Genomic DNA, 21,035 nt, shown 5'->3' on the forward strand with positions numbered 1-21,035 from the left:
CTCCTTGTGTTTCACTTTTATCATGCAAAAAAGAACACCCAAGTGAAACGTGTATAATCATCAACAATGACTAAACCATATTTGTTACCCCGATGCTTATGTAGGCAATGGGACCAAACAAGTCCATATGAAGCAGTTCCAATGGTTTACTTGTTGTCATGATGTTCTTGGCGGGATGGCTTGACCCAACTTGCTTTCCTACTTGACATGCTCCACAAGGCCTATCTTTCTCAAACACAACATTGGTTAGTCCTATGACGTGATCACCTTTTAGGAGCTTATGAAGATTTTTCATACCAACATGGGCTAGGCGGCGGTGCCACAACCAACCCATGTTAGACTTTGTGATTAAGCATGTATGAAGTTGAGCTTTATCTTTGGTGAAATCCACTACATAAAGCTTTCCCTTTAGTACACCCTTAAATGCAACTGAACCATCACTCCTCCTAGAGATGGTCACACCCTCATTAGTAAATATACAATTATAGCCCATGTTACAAAGTTGTGATACGGATAATAGGTTGTAGTCTAAGGTTTCAACAAGAAAAACTTTTGAAATGAAATGTTCGGAAGATATAGCAATGTTACCAAAACCCAATACTCTTCCCTGGCTATTATCGCCAAAGGAGATTAAGTCGGTTGGATCGTCATTCTCTTCATAAGTTGAGAACATGCTTCTTTCTCCGGTCATGTGGTTGGTGCATCCACTATCAATGATCCACTTCGATCCACCGGAGGCATATCCCTGCAAAACAAGTTTAGGCTTTGTTTTTAGGTACCCAAACTTGCTTGGGTCCTCTCACATTAGTTACAAGTGATTTGGGTATCCACACACAAGTCTTTGGACTCTTGCAGTGTGCCCCAACATATTTAGCAAAGACTCTACCAAACTTGTTCCTGATGATCACATATGATGCATTAAACTCGTAGAAATGCATAATAGGAAGTTTTGATGCATTGGAGGAAATGGGACGGGAGGCTGGAAATCTGCCACCCGAGGGCTCCTAGCGGACTGTCCGCTGGGTCCTGGCGGACTGTCCGCCAGGCACTCTCGGGTGCCCAGCACCGGGAGTAACTTTCGCACTTGCTGCTTCCTTCACAAACTTAGGGAACTCATGCCCATTGATCTTGACTCTTGCATTATACTTTTCCAAACGTTGGAAACCAATACCATCCTTGATGTTGGGACATCTTGAGTTCAAGTATGCACCTCTTGCATATTTGAGTTTTTCCTCCTCAAGATCCTTCTTCTTTTGTTGTGCCTCACCTTCTAAGGATGTGATCTTGATTTTCAAGCTTTCAATCGACTTTACATTAGTAGCACAAGCATCAACATCAATATCCTTGCATCTAAAGCATGGTTGTGCTATGGAGGAGTTGATTGATGGGTCATATTGAGATGTAGAGGCATTGGACAAGAGAGTGTCAAATTGCAATTCAAGGCTTTTGTTTAAGCAAACAAGTTCATCTTGAAGTGCAACATTTGCACTCTTGAGACTAGTGTTAGTCTCCTTGCTTTCCACAAGTTCCTTGTCCAAGGCCTTACATTTTTCTTCTTGCACGGTTATGAGCTCCTTGAGTTCAAGGTTTCTCTTCTTTTCAAGAATGAGCAAGTCCTCTTGTTTCTCAAGGAGATCATTCTTCTCATTCAACTCTTCCATGAGTTCGTTAAACTTAGCAATAGCATTTTTATCTAGATTCTTAAGCATGGCAATCATATCAATATCATTATCATTTTCACTAGAGCTACTAGATGTACTTTCATCGTCACTAGTAGTGTACTTAGGAGAAGAACATGTGGATGGTTTTTACCTTTCTTTTACCTCCCTTTGCCATGAGACAAGTGTGAGTGATGTTTTTCCCATCCTTGAGGTTGGGGAAGAGAGAAGTCTTGTTAAAAGCGAGTGTGGCCACTTCTTCTTCATCCGAGTTGGAGCTCTCATCATCGGAGTCCCACTCCTTGCCAAGATGTGCTTCACCACCTTGTTTCTTCTTGAAGAACTTCTTGTCCTTGGTGAAGTACTTCTTCTCCTTATTGTCCTTCCTCTTCTCTTCCTTGTCCTCTTTCTTCTCATATGGGCAATTTGCAATGAAATGCCCACTCTTGCCACAATTATATCAATTTCTTTTTGTCCTTCTTTTGGAGCTCTCATGCCTCTTGTTGCCCTTGTAGTTGCAGTTTCTCATCAATTTGCTGAAGTTCTTCATGAGAAGAGCCATGTCATCATCATCAAGGCTTGAGCTATTGCTATCATTGTCACTTGATGAGGATTCTTGCACTACTTTTTTGCTCTTCTCCTTCTTATTTGCCTTGAGGGCAATGTCTTATCCTCTTCAAGTTGAGGTTCCCTTGGACAAACTCTTCACATACTTGGCTTCACTTTCCATCATCTCATGGTTGATGATCTTGCCAAGTACATCTTCCGGTGTCATCTTCTTGTAGTTGGGACTCTCCCCTATCAAGGTACATAAGGTTATGTTCCTTACCGAAAAGGCCCTAATCATCCTCTTGCCACTTCATGGTCGGTCCACTTCTTGCTTCCAAGGCTCCTCACTTGATTGATCATCTTCTTGAGCCTTGTGTACATCTCTTGGGGGTTTTCATCATCCAAGATGGCAAACCTCCCAAGTTCTCCTTCTATCATCTCAATTCTTGCCTTCCGAATGGTCCTGGTGTCTTCATGTGCCACTTTGAGAGTATCCCATATCTCCTTGGCACTTTGCAACCCATCCACTTTATCAAATTCCTCTCTACTCAAGGATGAGAGAAGAATGGTTGCGGCTTGAGCATTGCGGTGGAACAATTGTTGCATAGTTGGTCCAAAGCTTTCATCGTCACTATCCGGTTGCTCAATACCTACACATACAATCTCCCAAAGACTAGGGTGAAGAGAAAACAAGTGCCATCTCATATTAGTCCTCCATTGAGAGTAGTTAGTTCCATCAAAGTGTGGGGGTTTTCCAAGAGAAATGGAAAGAAAATTGTTGTTGCAACTCATGTTATCATAGTTGAAAGGAGTGCGAGAGTAGTTAGAAGTAATCGATTTCTTCTTCTTTCTTCTCTTGATGTAGATGGACCCCTCATCACTACTTGATGTTGAGGATGAGGATGATTCAATCACTATTCTCTTGCTCTTGCTCTTGCTCTTCTTCTTGTGATCTCCACTCTTCTTGGAGCCTTCAGACACATCAAACTTGGCGTTGTCGTCTTCCTTGTGCATCTCATCTTCTTTGCCCTTGTTCTTCTCAAGATTCTTGTGAATATCTTCTCCGGCCATGATCTCCTCGAGTTGTTAAACTCAAATTTGAGGAATCTTGCTCTGATACCACTTGAAAGAACACCTAGATGGGGGTGAATAGGCGATCGTTGCTTAAAACTTGCACACAAGAACTCAGCCCGAGGCTGCCTGGCGGACCGTCCACTGGGAGTGTCCGCTGGGCACTTCCAATGTCTGCTGGGCAGTCTCGGGAATGGAATGCAATCGTTCGAAAAATAAAACTTGTATACAAAATCTACTTGAATAGAAACACTCTAATACAAGTTACGAACACTAAATGCTGAAGCAATCTAGCACAAAGTAAGTACACAAGTAGATCGGGCAAGAATTCTAGACAGTGGTAAGTATGACAAATGCACAAGAATGAAGTAAGGTAATCAAACACAAGAGACACAAGATTTTCACTCGAGGTTCGAATCCACTCAAGGATTCTACGTCCCCGTTGAGGAGTTCACAAAGGACCGGGTTCCTCTCAACCCTTTCCTCTCTCAAGCAACCACAAAGGTCAAACTTGAACTCTTTACTAGCAACAAGGGTAATACAAACTTCTCAAGACAACCACACCATGAGTTGGTTGTTCTTGAGCACCTCTAACCGTCTAGGAGCCAAGCTCCAAGAGTAATAGATGTGGAAAGCTATGGAGAGTGCCAAGAGATGCCCAAGAGAGGTGAATCTCTTGGGAAGAACTCGAATCTTGCTTGGATCTTGCTCAAACCCAACCCTAGACCAAAGATTTAGAGTGGAGAAGCTAGGGTTTCACTTTGGGGAGTTTTGGAGAGCTTGAAATGTGCTTGAGACTCAGTTTTTGCTGGTTAGGCAAGAGAGTTTTTCGTTTGTGGTCGTGGGGGTATATATAGTGCCTCACTGAAAACTAGCCGTTAGGCTGTTTTTAGTGACATGGCGGAATGTCCGCCAGGCCTGGTGGACTGTCCGCCAGGAGCTCTCGGATTTGCATAAATTGCTTCAAGGCTTACACTCCGGATTTGATTTATCGGTGATCTTCCACACACTTTCCACATCCCCCTTGATAGTACGGTATACCTAAACTCAAGAAAATATAAAACAAAGAATTTTCTCCGCTTGCAACACTTTTCTTGACCCGGTACCGTTCTCCAAATTTGAATAATCATCGGGATTCACTCCTTTTCTTTTCTCCTTTTTGGTTTCTTTGACCTCTGCTCATTATACTCAATTGAAACATTAGAAACTCATTTAGGTTGTTATTAATCACCAAAATAGGTCATTAGGCCTAGATGCACTTTTAGTCATACCACTGCCTCTGCGCGTCAAGCGAGGCTGCCTCACCAGGCGGGTTGTGGAGCATCTCCCTGGCTGCCACGCGCAGCCCGTTTAGTGCAGGCAGCGATTGGGCCACGGAGGCCCGCTCCACAGCATGCTGTGGTGCAGCACGCACTGCCACCCTAGATGGGGAATGGCGCGTGGCATGTGGTCGTGATGCCCATTTTCCCGCGCCGTTGCGGTCTTGAGCTTCGACCAAGCGCCAACCAAACCTAAATCCCCTTACCTGGCGCGCCAAATGTCAGAGGAAATCTCCAGCCAGATGGCGGAATGCACCCGCCTAATCCCAGTTTAGGAAGAGTTTGGGGGAGATCTAGGAGTGCTTGATCAAAGGGCGGATGAACATGGGAAAGACACGAGGATTTAGAGTGGTTCGGGCCGCCGGAGCGTAATACCCTATGTACACTTAAGTGTTGGATTGCTTGAGAGAGCTTGACTGTGTCTAGACCTTGTGAGAGCCTAAGAAAAACTTGTGTTCTAACGAGTGCACTGTCCTTTTATAGACTAAGGGGAGTGCATACACTATGCGGGGCCCCGATAGGTGGGCCCGGCCATCAGGAGTCTATAATATGAGAGATATGGAGATCTTCCTCTCCAGCTCCTCTCTGTAGTCCTCTCGATAGGGAAGTTGATGTGCGTATCTATAGCCAGGATACAGTCATGCACCACCTTACCGGCACAGTACCTGCTGTCAGCGACTACGCACAGTGGAAGACATGCTATCACTGTTGGGCTAGAACCCTCTGACAGGCGAAGGAGCTGCGCTGACCCGCCACGCCGTCGCCTCTGTGCACACTGTAGCAGTGCACGCCTTGGCTCTCCGGCAGCAGACCATCATTACCCACACGCGTGGCGCCGTGAGTTGACTGTACGCCGCTTGCCTGCGCACAGTGCGTGGTGATGCGACGCGCCGCCTTGGAAACAGGTGGGCTTACCGTGGTGTTAGCACACCTGCCCAGTGTGTCAGTGGGCAGGCCATGCCCTGACTTGGGCACGCATAGCCCACCTACCCGTATTTAATGCGGTAGCTGGGCTGGCACCCCACAGGAGGCCTTCTGCCACGGGCACATGGCAGGGTTGGCCCTCCAGCCGCCTCCTTGGCAGCTTGAGGCGGCACGTGGCAGCACTGGACCCCTTCCCGGGGGAAAGGAAGGTCTGGGCCCTCGAGGCCAGCCCGGATGGACAGGCCCAGAGGGGTCTGGCTCCCACATGCGGCGGCGCCGGACCCCGTGGGGGGTCCGAGCCTATGGATGCTATTCCCGAGCACCCTGTCCTCGTGGGCACGTGAAGGCGCCGGGCCTATATGAGCACGGGGGGGGGGGGGGTCTGGAGACCATGATCCCAGCTGTTAGGCCCAGGCCGTACGCCCCATCACCCATAGGACCAAGGCGAGGTCACGGATAATCTCGTGCCCATCTGGTTGGAGACCCTGTCAGACGACTTACTGACAGATGGGGTCTGCGGAGGGGCAGGTCTCCTTGCAGCGGGCCACCACGACCTTCTGGTTGTTGAGCAGCTCCTTAGCGTTGATGAAGGATAGGCGGCCGAGCATGTGGTGGCGTGCATCCACCACGATGCGCTTGGCGCACACGCCGGAGCCGGACACCATCGCGCCCTTACCTGTGAGGCGGCAGCGACGCGCTAAGGGTCTGGACACCTAGCAGGAGGTACCCCTATCCGTACGTACCAATAGAGATCGGTTACGAAGAGAGCCTTGATCTCATCGTACTTCTGCTTGTGTTCAGCAGACAGCTCCTCATACGTGATTGGATCCTCCCTCGTCATCCCGACGGCGGAAGTTGATGTAGTCGATGAAGAGCGTCCCACCGGGCGTGCCAGAATGTGTTGTCGGTCAAAACCCACCGGCGAGCAGCGACAGGCAACACGAGGAGCCGGGAGGCTCCCGGGACTGCTGGTGGACCCCGGTCCCTTGGTCAACGGCCCAGGATCCGGCACACGCCCTGGCGTCTGGGTTTGCTAGGCGTGCCACCTGACCTATACCTGATTAGGAATGTGTAGAAGTGATTTTCAGTTAGTTACCTGCATGCACAGACACGTTCAAATATTAGTCCGAGCCGTAATCGGCTCTTCGGGAGGTCCTCGGCATCGGCTGTAAAGAGCCGATTGTCTTCCAGAATCAGATCGGATCTGTATATCTAAACGGAATGTGTGTATCCAATACTGATATGAAGTTGCTCTATAACCAATAAGCTGATTCAATCTACGACAGTTGAAGCCCTCACTGCATAATCAGAACATCCTACGCGTAGTTAAGCCTAACAAATACGGAGAATGACAGAGCAGTAACCTAAACAGAGGCCTAAAAACTAACAAAAGAGCCGATTCCCAGAACAATCCCTCTTTAGGCTAATACAAAGCATCAAACGTACTGCCGGATCATTTAACTCGTTTGAAGGGCCTAATCATGCAGATGTTAAGCTAAATCTTTGACGGGCAAAGATTAACCCTAATAGATTGAATCTACTAATCAAGAATAGAGCAAGGTGCTGCCCTCATACCCATGATCGGGCACGAGGACAGCTAAACGTTCACAGGTAATAGGCAACGCATGAATACAGTATGAAAAGCCGATGCATCTCTATAAACGTTAAAATAGCTTAGTGTTACTCGCCATTAACAACGCTTCAGTACGAGAAACATAAAGGTAAATAGGCAGGAATGATGCTGCCCTGGAGCGTGATCGGGGCTGCACGGCACTTACCCGAGAGAAACCCTAGAGCAGGGGTGGCGATACACCGAGAGTTGTTTGTGAATGATTATTCGTCCTTCATTCATAGTCTAGGGTACATATTTATAGTCCGAAGACTTGCCTCTACTAACCAACCCTAACTGACTACGACACGCATCCTGACTATCTCTATCTGAACTAATTTAAACGCACACATCTATCTAGATACATGGCCAATCTGGCCTTAAACCACCCATGCAGGAGCCGATTCGCAAGCCCATTACAATTATCTTCTGAGCCCATCTTGCTCGCAGCCCACCTTCTAGCCCAGCTAAATTATGGCGATAACAAAAGGCTCATGAGGGACTTGGCAAGATTGAAGGGCAAGAACATTGTCCAAACTTCTCAAGATAACCGTGAAGAAATGGTGAAGAAGCTTGAGAAGGGGTCAACTGTGACATGCTTCAAGTGCCATCAAGAAGGCCACAAGTCCTACAAATGTCCTCAACCCAAGAAGATGGTTCCGAATGAGAAGAACAAGAAGAGCTTCACCATCAAGAGTTCTCTCATCTACAACAAGCCCAACCGGAGAAACAAGAGCAAGAGCACCTTCTATGTCATCAAGAAGAAGAGCAAAGGCAAGATTGTTGCCAAAAATGTTGGGAAGAAAGATTGGAGTTGGAACCGCTCCATTTGGGTGCCCAAGGAAGTCATCACCAACATGAAGGGGCATCAAATGGTGTGGGTTCCAAGAATACTTGACGCTCGAAGATCAGCATCGGGGCATTTGGAGGCTTGGCTCACAAGATGATGAGAAGAATCAAGCAAAGAAGTCAAGATCACAAGATTGGACATTCGTTGCCCAAGTCCCCCATAAGGTAATGGTAGCTAGTTTCATTTCAAGCATCATGTAGCTCCATTGCCTTTTCTAGGGTGTATGCATGCGTTGCATTTCTTAGTATTATCTACATGTGGTAGGTTGCTTGTGTCTTACTTTAACCCATGAGCAACCTACATGGTTTGATAAGTGTGTAGAAAAACTACATGGTGTTCAGTTACATGGTACATGGACTTCATGAGGTATGTATTCTATTTTTGTACCATGAACACAATCTATAGGATAAGCTTCCCATTGTTGTCAAAAACAATGTGCATACTTTTGATTGTTGATTAAAACACTAAATGCACACATTTAGGGGGAGTTCATTATATTGTTTGTGATTTTAGAGACTAATAAGTTTGCAAGCTTATCCTTTGTAGTCTCTTGATGGCGTTTTTCCGGTGCAATCACACTAACAGAATGTTGTTCACTCTCCATGTGAATTAACAACTCTACAAGCATGATAAGAGTAATCTTTGTGTTTTCATGCATATTGAGTCATGCCCTATCGAACTTAAATCTTCATATCTAAGTTCATAGGCTATCTGCTCATACATTTGCTCACTTAGTGTACCCAAGTGCTTCTTCACTCAACTTCTGTAACTAGTACAACCCCCAGAGGTATGCAAGGTTCAAACTCTTTCCATTGGTATCATTGTCAATTCTTTGATCTTTTAGAGCTACCTCCGTGCATGATATGATCTAAGATTTCTTGCTCAAATATCTAGTTGTGCACTTGATTTTCACATTATCATTTTGTGCACATATTTGTGGAAAGCTTAGCTCATGTCATGCTAGTTTCATAATTTTGTGATCCACTCTAGTGAGCTTCAAAATGGTATCTTCATTAATATCATATTATTTGGATCATGATTCATGGAACTAACTTCCTAGGCTACTAATTTTTCCTTTGAGCTATATTTTTTTGCTAGGCCCTTTGAGGTGATTTGATTCCAAATGGGGAGAAGTGTGGAATCAAAGCAATCATGGGGCAAATATGGGGGAGAAGTAGTGGTTAAGCAAGGTTTGGGGTACAAGAAATCCAACAAATAAACCCAATATAAAATTCAAAAATTTTGGGAGAAACAAAGGAGGAGACCATGGACTTAGGGGGAGGCCAAGTTCAAGATTAGATGGTGGTAAGCATCCAAGCAAGTGTAAGTGGTTCAATTTATCAATTCTTGCAAATTTGTACTTGCTTTGATTGTGTTGTCATTAATAAACAAAAAGAGGGAGATTGTAAGGAACATGGCCCCATTAGGTCATGATTGTGATTTTGGTTATTGTGTGAGAACATAGTCAATGGGATTAACGAATTTGTGAGCTCAAGTTTGTAGGATTTCTAGGTCTCGTGGATGGAGTACAATCCATATACAAGATGGTCCAAATCGCTATCAAGATGTCCAAGTTGTAGTGAAAATGCAGCCGAGATGATTTGGACAAGGTTCAACATGATTACATGCGTCGGTTTAACCGATGGCATGAAGTTATAATGGGTTGGTGCTTTGGTAAGTTGATATGGTGATCAAGTGAAGAAATGACAGAGGCACCGGTTAAACCGACGGTGCAAAAGAAGGGTCGGTGCAAGCATGTTGTGGTTACTCAGTACGCATGATTTGGTTCCAGAAGGGTTTCCAAGTAAAGTCTTCAGCACTGGTTAAACCAACGGTCATTGGTGCATTACGTCGGTGCAATAATGATAGCAGAGGATGGCAGTTGGAGTTTAACGGCTAGTAGGCAGGCTAAGTGCGACCGGTTCAACCGATGGTGGCGACCGGTTTAACCGACGCTTTATGCTTTTTTAGGTAAAAGCAAGCAATGGTTATGAGCTGCCCTCTAGCCTATATAAGGCCTCACCTCGGGTTATTTGAGGCTGCTGGAGTTTGTGAGAAGCTATACAAACTCTGTTGAAGTTCTCCAAGCCAACCAAAGAGCTCATTGATCAAATCCTTGGGTTTAGCACAACCTTTGGGAGGTGTAATGCTAGGCTAGCTCGAGGAAGAGTATGAGAGCAAGGTGTTGTGACCCTTTACTGGTTCTTGAGTGAACCTCAAGCTTGTACCTTGGTGTGCCGGGCCCTTGAAATCTTAGTGGCTCGCCGGCAAGTCATCGACCCTCCAGCTTGGTGTGGAGCGGCGACGATGGCGTTGTGCGGGGAACATGAAGACCCTCTTCCTTCTTGGAGAAGCTCCTTAGTGTTGAAAACATCGAGGTGACTGGAAACTTGGTGAGAGCCTTGGTGGCTAAGCCTTGGTGGCGAGTCAAGAAGAGTTCCGGAAGAGACTCGATGACTGGGAAGCAATACTCTTAGTGATTGCTTCAACAACGTGGACTAGGTGTGGATTTGTGTCTAAAGATACCACAGAATAAATCTTCATGTTGAGAGTTTGCTTTCCCTCATCCCTTTCTTTTAAGCTTCCCCATTTCTTATTGCAATCTTGTGTGACTTTAAATTTTTAGTGTAGAATCTTGCTAGAATTGGCTATAGGTTGCAAACTCTTTGGGATGAGATTTTCACACTAGTTGAACCCTAGTTGCACATCTAGATTATATATTTTAGCTTATATTTTGTGCTAACTTGTTTGATCCATAGGTTTAGGTTTTAGAATTGCCTAATTCATCCCCTCCCCTTCTTAGGCTATGAGCACCGATTCCTTTCAAAGAGCCATTTCACCAGAAACCACACGGATCGGGGGTGGCCTCCTTAAGGCCTCATTTGGTTAGGTCGGATCGGACCGGAACAAGGCCCGTTCCGGATGATTTAGCCCAGCCCGGAATGAAGTCAAGTTTGCCAAATAATCGCTGTTCGGTTGGCCTGGGCCGGAACCAAACATGGGCCGGATCGGCCTCCCCTTCCACCTCCATGACCCGGAACAAAACCACAGCTTATCACTCCCGGAACCAATCTCGACCAGGTTTGAGTGCCAGTCCAGGATCCACTCGATCCTGGCCTGGAAGGAAACTAGGCCTAGCTATGAAACTGGGCTGCCAAACGGGCCTAAATGTTGTCATCTTGCGTTGTGACCCAGTGACTTTGATCCCGAACCTCCACTTGACGATCTTCACATGAGCACCTTTGATCCACTGAGCGAAGTACAGATACTAGTTATCGATGCTCGGAGGAGATCAGGTGACAAGTGTTTCACTCGATATCCCGAACACCAGCCATGCACGGGTGAGGGCCCACTCCAAAAGACCGAACCCTTGAAACTATGGATCATATCATTAATGTATACCATGAAAAACATCACTCTGCATACTGGAGTTTGCATATTGGAGTTAGCGCGACCGAAGGTTCAATATGACACATGTCATTATTTCTATAGCTGACAGATGGTATTCCTAAGCCTTTTTATCGAGACGCGCATGTTCACATTTCACCACCTATATAAAGCGATGGAAGTGGTTTGGCCGAAACCCGGGCACCACCTCTCACACCGCCTTTCGTCTGGGACGCTGCCCTATAGATCCTCAAATGGATATGGGATGATCCGTGTCGTCGAATTGAGTCAGTTTTCCTCCGTTTGTGGCCCCATGAATCCGTGTGCTTTCCTCGGATTGGTTGGAATGTGTTTCTTCCTTTTATTACTTTGTGTTTTCTTCTAATTCATTAGTAAATCACCTGCATACAAATATCCACCAACACTTATGAAGGTAGTTAGTAATAAACCTTTTCCACTGCCTGGCACACCAGCTGTAGAAGGGTAAACTATAGTAGCAGGGGGCTTAGGGATCGACCACCCCTTAAGATTCATCTAGGATAAGCTCTTCCAGAGCGTGGTGAGGAGAGAATGCAATCACACAAGAGGGTTTAGATAGGTTCAGACCACTCAAGGGCGTAACACCCTGCGTCCTTTGTGTGGGAGATAGATTGAGTTTGGAGATAGATGGAGTTTGCTCTGCAAGTTTAGAAAGATCAATAATGCTCGGGGTTCTCTCCCTTTGCACTTGACTGTTGGTTCCTATTGTGCTCCCCCTCCAATCCTGACACCTTTATGTAGTCAGGAAGACCCATACAATTGAATGGACCAGGGGGACGCACTACAGTACATATACATACTGTGGAGTCTTGAGTGTGTCCGTCCGTCCAAACTACTTCGCATGTCTTCTCCTGTTAGGTTGTGTGTTCTTATTAGGCCTTCGCATCATGCTAGCCCTAGCTTTTCGATGGTGACATGCTCGCCTAGGGGCTGCCATATGCCCTTAGTTCATCATCGCCATGGTGGGCAGACTCCATTGGAAGAACACACTACCTCGATCCTTCTGGCCGGCAGGGGCGGGCCCCATTAAATTCAAGAGTATTCAGTTGAATACCGATTATTTTTGGCAATTTTTTTATATATGTATTATATCATGTGTATATGATTAAAACAAAAATCTCTATATTTCTAAAGCAAGTAAAGATTTCTTAGTCCATCAATCGGAATCCTAATTGGAACTTGGACAAATCAATCGGAATCCTAATCGGAACCCGGATAAATTAATCAGAATACCAATCGGAACCCAAATAATCAATGCCTCACGCAGTCACAGCATGACCTATACACGGAGTGAAAGATTATAAAGTTAGTGATTTCATGTAGATCTGGTTAAAATTTATATTACCCGCAACGCACAGCACTGTACTAGTAACATAACAAACAGGCTCCTAAAGTCCTAATCTCTCCTTTGGCCAAAAAACCTCAGCAACCCACCTCCCATCTCCCAACTGCCAGCCCACACACGGCCCAAAACCGGCAGCCAGGTGCCCAGGTCTGATCCAGACTTGCGCCCCTCTCCAGCCCTTCCAGCTCCTGATTCGCCCCGACGCGGCCATCTGCTCGTCTTGTCAATTGCCCATCACCCTGCGCCCAAGCCGTCTCGCCCCAGCGGCCAGCGCCTGGCTTCCCGGCACTCGTCGCCCCAGGGCCCACGTGCGCCGCGCTAGGGCGCCACGCACGCGCAAGCAGCCAGCTAGATAGAGGTGGCAACACTACTACCGACAGAGTGCAACGACCTCCGACCGGCAACTAGGCAGTGGGCATCATCCTCAAACCAAGCTAGTGAAGTGAACCAAGGTGAGGATTGACAAATTTATCCATATTTCATGAAAATGTATCATTGCAATTTGTGATTACTTATGAAATTATGAAAAAAATTAGCAAAAATGCAGTGAGGAAGTTTTTTTTCTGAAACTTGAATACTTGTAATTTATAATTTATAGGTCTGAACTATGAAAAGAAAGAAGAGTGGCAGTGCCACTGATTTGAAATCTTTCTTACAATTTTATATTGTTGATACTCAATTATGTGCTATGAATCTACACATTATTACATTAGATTGTATAAAGAAATTTAGCCTTTGAAAATTTTAAATACCCACACCCAAATTCCTAGGCCTGCCCTATCACTACTAGATTTTAGGTATATGGCAACGGCTAAAGAAACGTGGCGATAGAGCCAATATAGTTGCAATAGGTATAAATTGCCACAACAGAAATTTAGTTGCGAGCCGTTGCAATTAGCTTTGAGGCAATAGGTGCTTTGCAACGGTATTTGTTTCATGTTGCGATACATGTAATTGCCACACAAAGAAGCATTGCATTAGCTAGTTGTTACAACTTCCGATGTTGTGGCAATACCATGTATTGCCACACAAGTTGGCCGTTGCCATAGTATTTAGTTGCAACGGACTGACACTATGGCAATAGATTGTTTGGCCACGGCCAACATCGTGGCAATAGGGGGTATTGCCACGCGTATATTTAGTTATGATTGATCCTATGGCAACAGAAACCATTTCGTTGAAATAGACTATATTGCCATGATACATGTATGGCGGCAATAATTATTATTGCAACGGAAAATAGTTAGAAGCAAAAAATGATGCCGCAACAACATGTTGTTTGAGGTTATTAACTATTGTAGCATCATTCAATAATGTGTGCAAAAGCATGTATGGATAGAACTAGAGTTGTGGCAATAGTATATAGCAACGAACTACACTCGTTGCGTTTAGAGTTTTTGCATCAGCCAGATCTATGTTGCAATGCATATTGCATTTGATATATTTGGATAATATAAATCATATTTGAAAAAAAAGAATGTACAAAAATATGAATTGTATCATCATGAATATGAAATGAATCCATCATCAATTGTGCCAATCGGTAAAAAATAGTATGTAAAGTGTCCAATACATTATCCGAATTGAAAATAGTTCATAGATAATCAACACTACGACAACATCTATCTTATGTAGGCTACATCAAACTTTGGTTGACACTGCATGATTCCTTATGTTGACCAAGAAAGGCATCCAAGTTCGAGTGATCCATTTAAGTTCAAATATCCTGCTGAAAAAAAAGAATTTGTATGCATCAGCAATACTTAGTAGCAAGTCATTCTTTTTGGAACAAATATGATAGAGACGAAAATAATTCTCAGCCATGATCAATTTACTGATGGTAGATAGAAATCTTATAATAGAGTTATAGTCTCAATTCTCCATAGTTAATGACATAGAATAATATATGACAAAGTAGACAAATAGATAGAATTCTATTGTGGCCTCAAGTCAGCAACCTTGGGGAAATTAAATAATCCAAGGGAACAGCAACACAAGGATTTCCATTTTTTTAAAAAAAGACAACGACAGTAGCAAACTTAGATAGAAAAATTCAGGATTTTTTTCTGAACTAAAACAAGTCCGCTCAACACCCTATTCGACTGAAATCAAACTGAACCCCCACAGAGAATTAAAAAACGGTTAGTAGCCTACATTTATGTGCTAAAGCAGCCAGTTTGTGCCTACACTAGTTCAGCAATGATATATTCATGTATATTGACCAGGCCTAGCTACTTTGATACTGAATCCCCCAATATGTGCTAAAGTAGTGTGATCTGAATTATGATTATGAAAGCTACCATAGAAAAAGAACAGTGTTAAAAGGAACATACAAAGTGAACAGTAGAGTCACCTAATCACACATAATAAGTCATAGCTATGCTTAATCTGCTCCTAGGAGATGTTCCATGGACCATTTCTTTTATTTTTTTGTTGGAAAATAGAAGCAGGTGAAGCAATTAGCAAAGCTACTAGCTATTGACAAGATGAAAAATTCAGGATTTTTTTTTTGAACTAAGCTACAAGTCATTATTAATGGACACAGAGTTTAGGTCGTAAAAAAATTTCCAAATATTGTCTAGAAATCAGATTTGCATTTTATACCTGTTGGCTTCTTGTCCGTACACGTTTTATAGCTACATTCATCAGTTGATGTGTAGAAATATAATTCTTGTTGTTTTGAGAAACACTTTGCGTCGCCTTAGAAGCTAGAGTTTTTCTAGTAGTTTTCTGAACTGTTGGTGTAGCTTCACTCGGGTCGATGCTTTTTGGGGTAGTCTGCATAGGAAGAAATTGTGGAAGAAACTTAGCTCATATTCCAATACCATCATGGGTGCAATCAATATCAAAATATTATTTACCTGAACTGTTCGGGTTTCGCACGCATTTGAAGTTGGAATATCAGCAACACTTTCCTCAACTGTTGGCGTAGCTTCACTTGGGTCGATGCTTTTTGTGGCAGTCTGCATATAAAAAGATAGTGGAAGGAACTTATTAGATCACATTCCAATACCATCATGGGTATGTCGATATCCAAATAATTTTTTACCTGAACTAATGGGGTTCCTCTAGATCCTGCAAGCGCAGCCATAAATTCTTCCCTAAGTGCTTGGAGTTTGTTACTCTCTTCCTCTTTAAACTGTTGCAATTTTTCTTCCAATCTCCTTTCACTTTCAGCTTCTTGATTTGCAAGTTTTTCATTTAACCTGACAACCTCTTCTTGTAGCTCAATATTTTTTTGGTTGGCTGCATCTGTAGCACGGGCTTGTTCTTGGAGTTGATGCTGCATGGATTCCCTCATTGTTGGATGTTTAGACAAGTACCCATGACCATGAACAGTGGATGTTTTGCATCCGTGCTTTGCTTGTAGCTTGACTGGAAAATATTATTTTCCTCATCAGTGGAGACGAAAGCAGGATCAATGCTGCATTGTCTCTCTACAACTTTAAACAATGCATCATCCTAAAGAAATAGCAGCAATGGAGTTAGTATTTCACTTCAAAAATAAAACAATTTATGACTCTTGCTGTGAGTGGTGCATTATTACTCACATATACAGCCCTAGATGCTTCGTCTGACCATTGCCCATTCTTCATGTGCGTGCACATCCAAAGACTTAGATCACCTGGTTCTTCACCTGTTTCAGGGTCTCTCTAAGATGCCAACAATGTATCACATGAGTTGATTGTACACTTGTTAAGAAAGAACCATACAGAATATCATAGGAAAAAAAACCATAAAGTATGTCGTAGCATTACCTGCTCATCGCTAAGTTGGGAAAATGGTTTCGATCCCATGCAATGATTGGTCCTTTTTTTCTCACGGTTGATAGAGTTCCTATTGCTAACCTTCTGCAAATTGTTGAAGTAACAACATATATTAGTACTCCACTGAACATATTGCACATGCATATAAGAAATGGAAATGAAAGGAAACACTACCAGACCTTGAAATCATCACTTCCGAAGTACAGAATCAAGTAGTGCCACTCAACAATATCTAAGTCTTCAGGCTTGTGTTTCATCCTTGCATCATAACTATCATATGCCTTGTATGTAGCACTCAATGTTGATCGCCATCCTTTGTACCGCTCCTTAGCTATGGCCCATATCTTTTCCTTTTGATCATCCATGTTTTGTAGGTCCCACCGGTTCTATTTATTTCAAAGCACGTTCAGAAGGTGAAGTATTTAGCTAACTGAAGAAAAATGTAGGCAACAATATGAAATAATCTGCATACCATTATATCAAGTGCTATAGAATTCTTCACATTTAGCTCTATATCTTTCCATTTTTGGACTCCAATAAGAGGAGCTCTTTTCCTAGTGAACATTACCACTTCATCGACAAACGAGCGAGCGTTAGGGCCTATGGGACCTCCAAGTCTTGATGAAAAATCAATTTTTAGTTTCTGGGAGCCGCTCTTTATTCTCTTTATGGCTGCTGCTAAACCCTTGGCTGCACCACGTCCACCTTTATTGCGCCCTTCATTGGAACCTGCTACGAAAACAATATGTTGGATATGATGACACAATTTGAGCTGGGGAGATGAAGTTGTAAAAAAATGTAGGACGCATAGCACACCATATCCTTTTCTTTTTTTCCGCCGAGCATGAGATGGCAATTCTTTTTGTGGAGATGGGTTGCTAGCAAGACGTCCGTCATCAGGAAGATTGTCATCATCACTGTCATCATCATCTAAATATGATACTGCAATTAATGGAAGCATCAGTATATACAATTATATCACTGTCATGCACTCCTCTAAGATATATCCCTCAGCTATTGAACCTTCAGGGTACGCTTTGTTCCGCACATAGCCTTTAAGCGTACGCAGATACCTCTCAATTGGGTACATCCATCTATAGCATACAGGTCCTCCTAGTTTAGCCTCTTCAGCAAGATGAACCGGCAAATGCATCATGATATCAAAGAAAGCTGGTGGGAAGATCATTTCAAGACGACAAAGAGTTTCTCTAATCGAAATGCTCAGTTTATCTAACTCTTCAGTGCTCAACTCCTTTGAACATATTGCATTGAAGAACCTACTAAGCTCAATCAATGGGATAACAACCTCTTCTGGCAATATGTTACGTACTGCAATGGGTAATAGTTTTTGGAATATAACGTGACAGTCATGAGTTTTAAGTCCAGAAATCTTACACCGCGTCATGTCCACGCATCTCTTGATATTAGAGGCATAACCATCAGGCATCTTCACACCTTGAAGAAATTTGCATAAATATGTCTTCTCATCCGGGCCCAGAGAGTACAATGCAGGAGGCAAAGTGTACTTGTCATTCTTCACCAAAGGATGTTGATCCTTTCTCATGCCCAATTCTTCCATGTCAAGGCGAGCCTTTTCGCTATCCTTTGATTTACCAGCCATGCCTAGCAAAGTCCCTAGTATGCTCTCACAAATGTTTTTTTCAATATGCATCACATCCAAATTATGCCTTACAAGCAATGTTTCCCAGTACGGCAATTCAAAAAAAATACTTTTCTTCCTCCAGTTGTGCCATCTGGTTTCTTCCTCACGTTGCTTCCTCTTTTTTGAGGCGTTCCCAAATGTCACTTGCTCAAAGCTTTCATATTGCTGCAGCACCTGTTCACCAGTCAACGGTACTGGAGCCTCCCTGGTTTCCACCTTGTTGTTGAAGCTAATCTTGTTGCGGCGCCACTTGTGGCCCATTGGCAAAAAACGGCGATGACCCATGTAGCAGTGCTTGGACCCAAATTTCAACCATAAATAGTCAGTATCCTTATTGCAGTATGGACATGCAAACTTGCCTTTTGTGCTCCAGCCAGATAGCATGCCATATGCAGGAAAATCATTAATTGTCCAAAGTAGAACTGCACGCAGAGTGAAATTCTTTTTCACCTTTGCATCCCATGTCTCAACACCATTTACCCAAAGATCTTTTAGCTCATCGATTAGGGGCTGCAAATATACATCTATGTTGTTGCCTGGAGATTTTGGCCCTGGTATCAACATTGACATCATCCAGAACGGTTGTTTTAAACACAACCAAGGAGGCAAATTGTAAGGTATTAGGATCACAGGCCATATAGTGTATGTCACATTCATCATCCCAAATGGATTAAAGCCATCAGATGCAAGACCCAACCTTACATTACGAGGATCCAATGCAAAATCCTCATACTTTTCATCCACGTGCTTCCATGCCATAGAGTTAGCAGGGTGTCTCATTTTTCCATCTTGGACCAGTCCCTCCTTATGCCAACGCATATATTCAGATGTGCTCGCTCTCATGTATAACCTTTGTAGACGAGGAGTAACCGGAAAATACCTCAAGATTTTCTGTGGAACACGCTTCTTCGGTGCAGCATCACTACTCGACGCCTCCCTTTCACTTGAATTAGTCGTTTGCCATCTAGACTCACCACACGTTGGACATGTATCCATGTCAACGTATTCCTTCCGAAATAAAACACAATCATTGATGCATGCATGTATCTTTTGATAGTCCAGGCCAAGATCACGGACTACCTTTTGCACTTTCTCTAAAGTGTCCGGAACACAGTGGCCTTCAGGAAGCACAAGCGAGAACAACTGAAGAATAGCCTTTAATGCACCGTTACTAAGACCAAACATGCACTTTATCTGAAATAGCCTGACAATGAAAGATACCTTAGTAGCCTCCTTGCAACCTGGGTAAAGTTCCCTCTGCGCCTCTGTTAATAATTTAAAGAATGTCTTGGCACTTTCATTCGGCTCTTCAGTTTCACTACCCATGATGTCTCCATGTATTGCACCACTGATTAGTGAAGAAACCAGATCCCTCATAGAATCACAGTCACCTGTTGCACCGTCATTGCCAACCCCTTCACTAATGCCCTCAAATGAATTCTTTTCTTCTCCTTCCCCTTGGATAAAACTTTCAGAAAACCCTCTAAAAATCAAATGAGTTCTAACTTCTTTAATTGTTCGGTAGGACATTGTACGACATCTCGTACATGGACAGGGTGCCGTTTCTCCTTTAGATGTACCAGCAAATGTAGCCTCTATAAATTTCTTGAATCCTTTTTGCCACTCTTCTGTTTGATGTGGTAGGCGCATCCAAGACCTATCATCACGCGAAGACATGCCCCTCAATCTTTTCAATTAAAATGATACACTAATTAAAGTGATCAATGGCCTGCATATACAACAATGAAAAAGGCACTCAATTAAATAAATCTATAATACAAATGTGTGTTTATACATAGAGTCCTTTGAATTCTTTGCCAACATACAAGCTGTTTGAGAAATTGTGTGTTTATAGATTCCCAATTATTAGATATTCTCTACTGATGTATACTGTATCTGTGCTACATCTCACTTCTGTTAGAAAATAAGAACTTTATTTAACACAACGCACAAAAATTTAGCTAAATTAGCAGCAGATTTATTTTACTTCCTAATCTAAACTCACCAACACATGACGAACGGCTGTCCTTTGCCTTCCTCCTCTTGCTGTCGCGCAAGTTTTTAATTAAATTGAAACTACAAATGACATAAGAGAAAAAGTTATGTGCACCATCTCCTATATGCAAACTTGCAGCAACCAATCATAATATAAGCAGAAGATTTACCTAATCTCACCTACACACGCCGCCCTGCTCTCTGCTGCCGCTGGGCAAGGTACGCCTTCGTGCTCACCAAAAAGGGGTGATCCAGATTTTGCAGAGTGCTTAGAATTAGAATCAAAGATCAAATATCTTCATCCAGATTTCCAGCCAAGCCCCAAGCCCCAACCCTCTCATCGATTAGTCTTACTGCTAGAACAATTGCACAAATACTTGGTACAAATCATCAGCCATGAGGCATTTAGACAAGGAGAAACAAAATCTTGGAGCCCTCAGTACTCAAACTACGTACCTTTCACTACCGTCCGTGCGTGCCCGCAGGACGGCAGGTAGCCGCCGGGCGCGATGACGAGTCCGATCTTGTTCAAGAGAAGAGGCAGCCCGGCAGGCAGCCGCCGGGAGCGATGACGAGTCTGATCTTGTCCAAGAGAAGAGACAGGTTGACAGGCATCTGCTGTATTATTGAAGCGTGAGACAAGAAAGGCAGGCAGCCAGGGCGCACTTGCCCGCCGGTTGACAGGCTGCACTAGCTGTGGCGCTCACCAACCTGCCTGCCGCTTGCCCGCCAGTCGCCGTCCCTAAACCCTGATCGCCATCGCGCCTCCCTTGAGGAACGGCGAGTTTTTTTTTTGGCGACGTATAGATCAATCTCACGACGAGTGCTAGTCCATCAATTCTTTTATTCATGGGCCCAG

The 21,035-nt window shown here is 43.8% G+C and overlaps 1 protein-coding gene across 4 annotated transcripts; it reads right to left on the minus strand.

The window, feature by feature from the left end:
- Positions 1–14,260: 14,260 nt before the first annotated feature.
- LOC112884422 lies at positions 14,261–20,791 on the minus strand. 4 transcript variants are annotated; one of them, XM_025949803.1, is made up of 13 exons: positions 20,633–20,791; positions 20,347–20,529; positions 20,187–20,257; positions 17,914–19,910; positions 17,335–17,460; positions 16,991–17,250; positions 16,698–16,904; positions 16,510–16,602; positions 16,303–16,404; positions 15,801–16,213; positions 15,613–15,714; positions 15,356–15,529; positions 14,261–14,480 (listed from the first exon to the last, which is right to left on the minus strand). In XM_025949803.1, the coding sequence occupies exons 4-10, from the start codon at positions 19,856–19,858 to the stop codon at positions 16,049–16,051; spliced, it is 2,898 nt and encodes a 965-aa protein (XP_025805588.1). In that variant the 5' UTR covers positions 19,859–19,910; positions 20,187–20,257; positions 20,347–20,529; positions 20,633–20,791; the 3' UTR covers positions 14,261–14,480; positions 15,356–15,529; positions 15,613–15,714; positions 15,801–16,048. The 4 variants fall into 4 exon arrangements, with proteins under 4 accessions (XP_025805588.1, XP_025805589.1, XP_025805591.1 ...); XM_025949804.1 differs by having other exon boundaries at positions 20,357–20,791; XM_025949806.1 differs by having other exon boundaries at positions 16,991–17,247; positions 20,347–20,791.
- Between the last annotated feature and the right edge of the window lie 244 nt (positions 20,792–21,035).

Source organism: Panicum hallii, chromosome 3 (assembly GCF_002211085.1).
Source record: "Panicum hallii strain FIL2 chromosome 3, PHallii_v3.1, whole genome shotgun sequence".
NCBI classification, from domain to species: domain Eukaryota; kingdom Viridiplantae; phylum Streptophyta; class Magnoliopsida; order Poales; family Poaceae; genus Panicum; species Panicum hallii.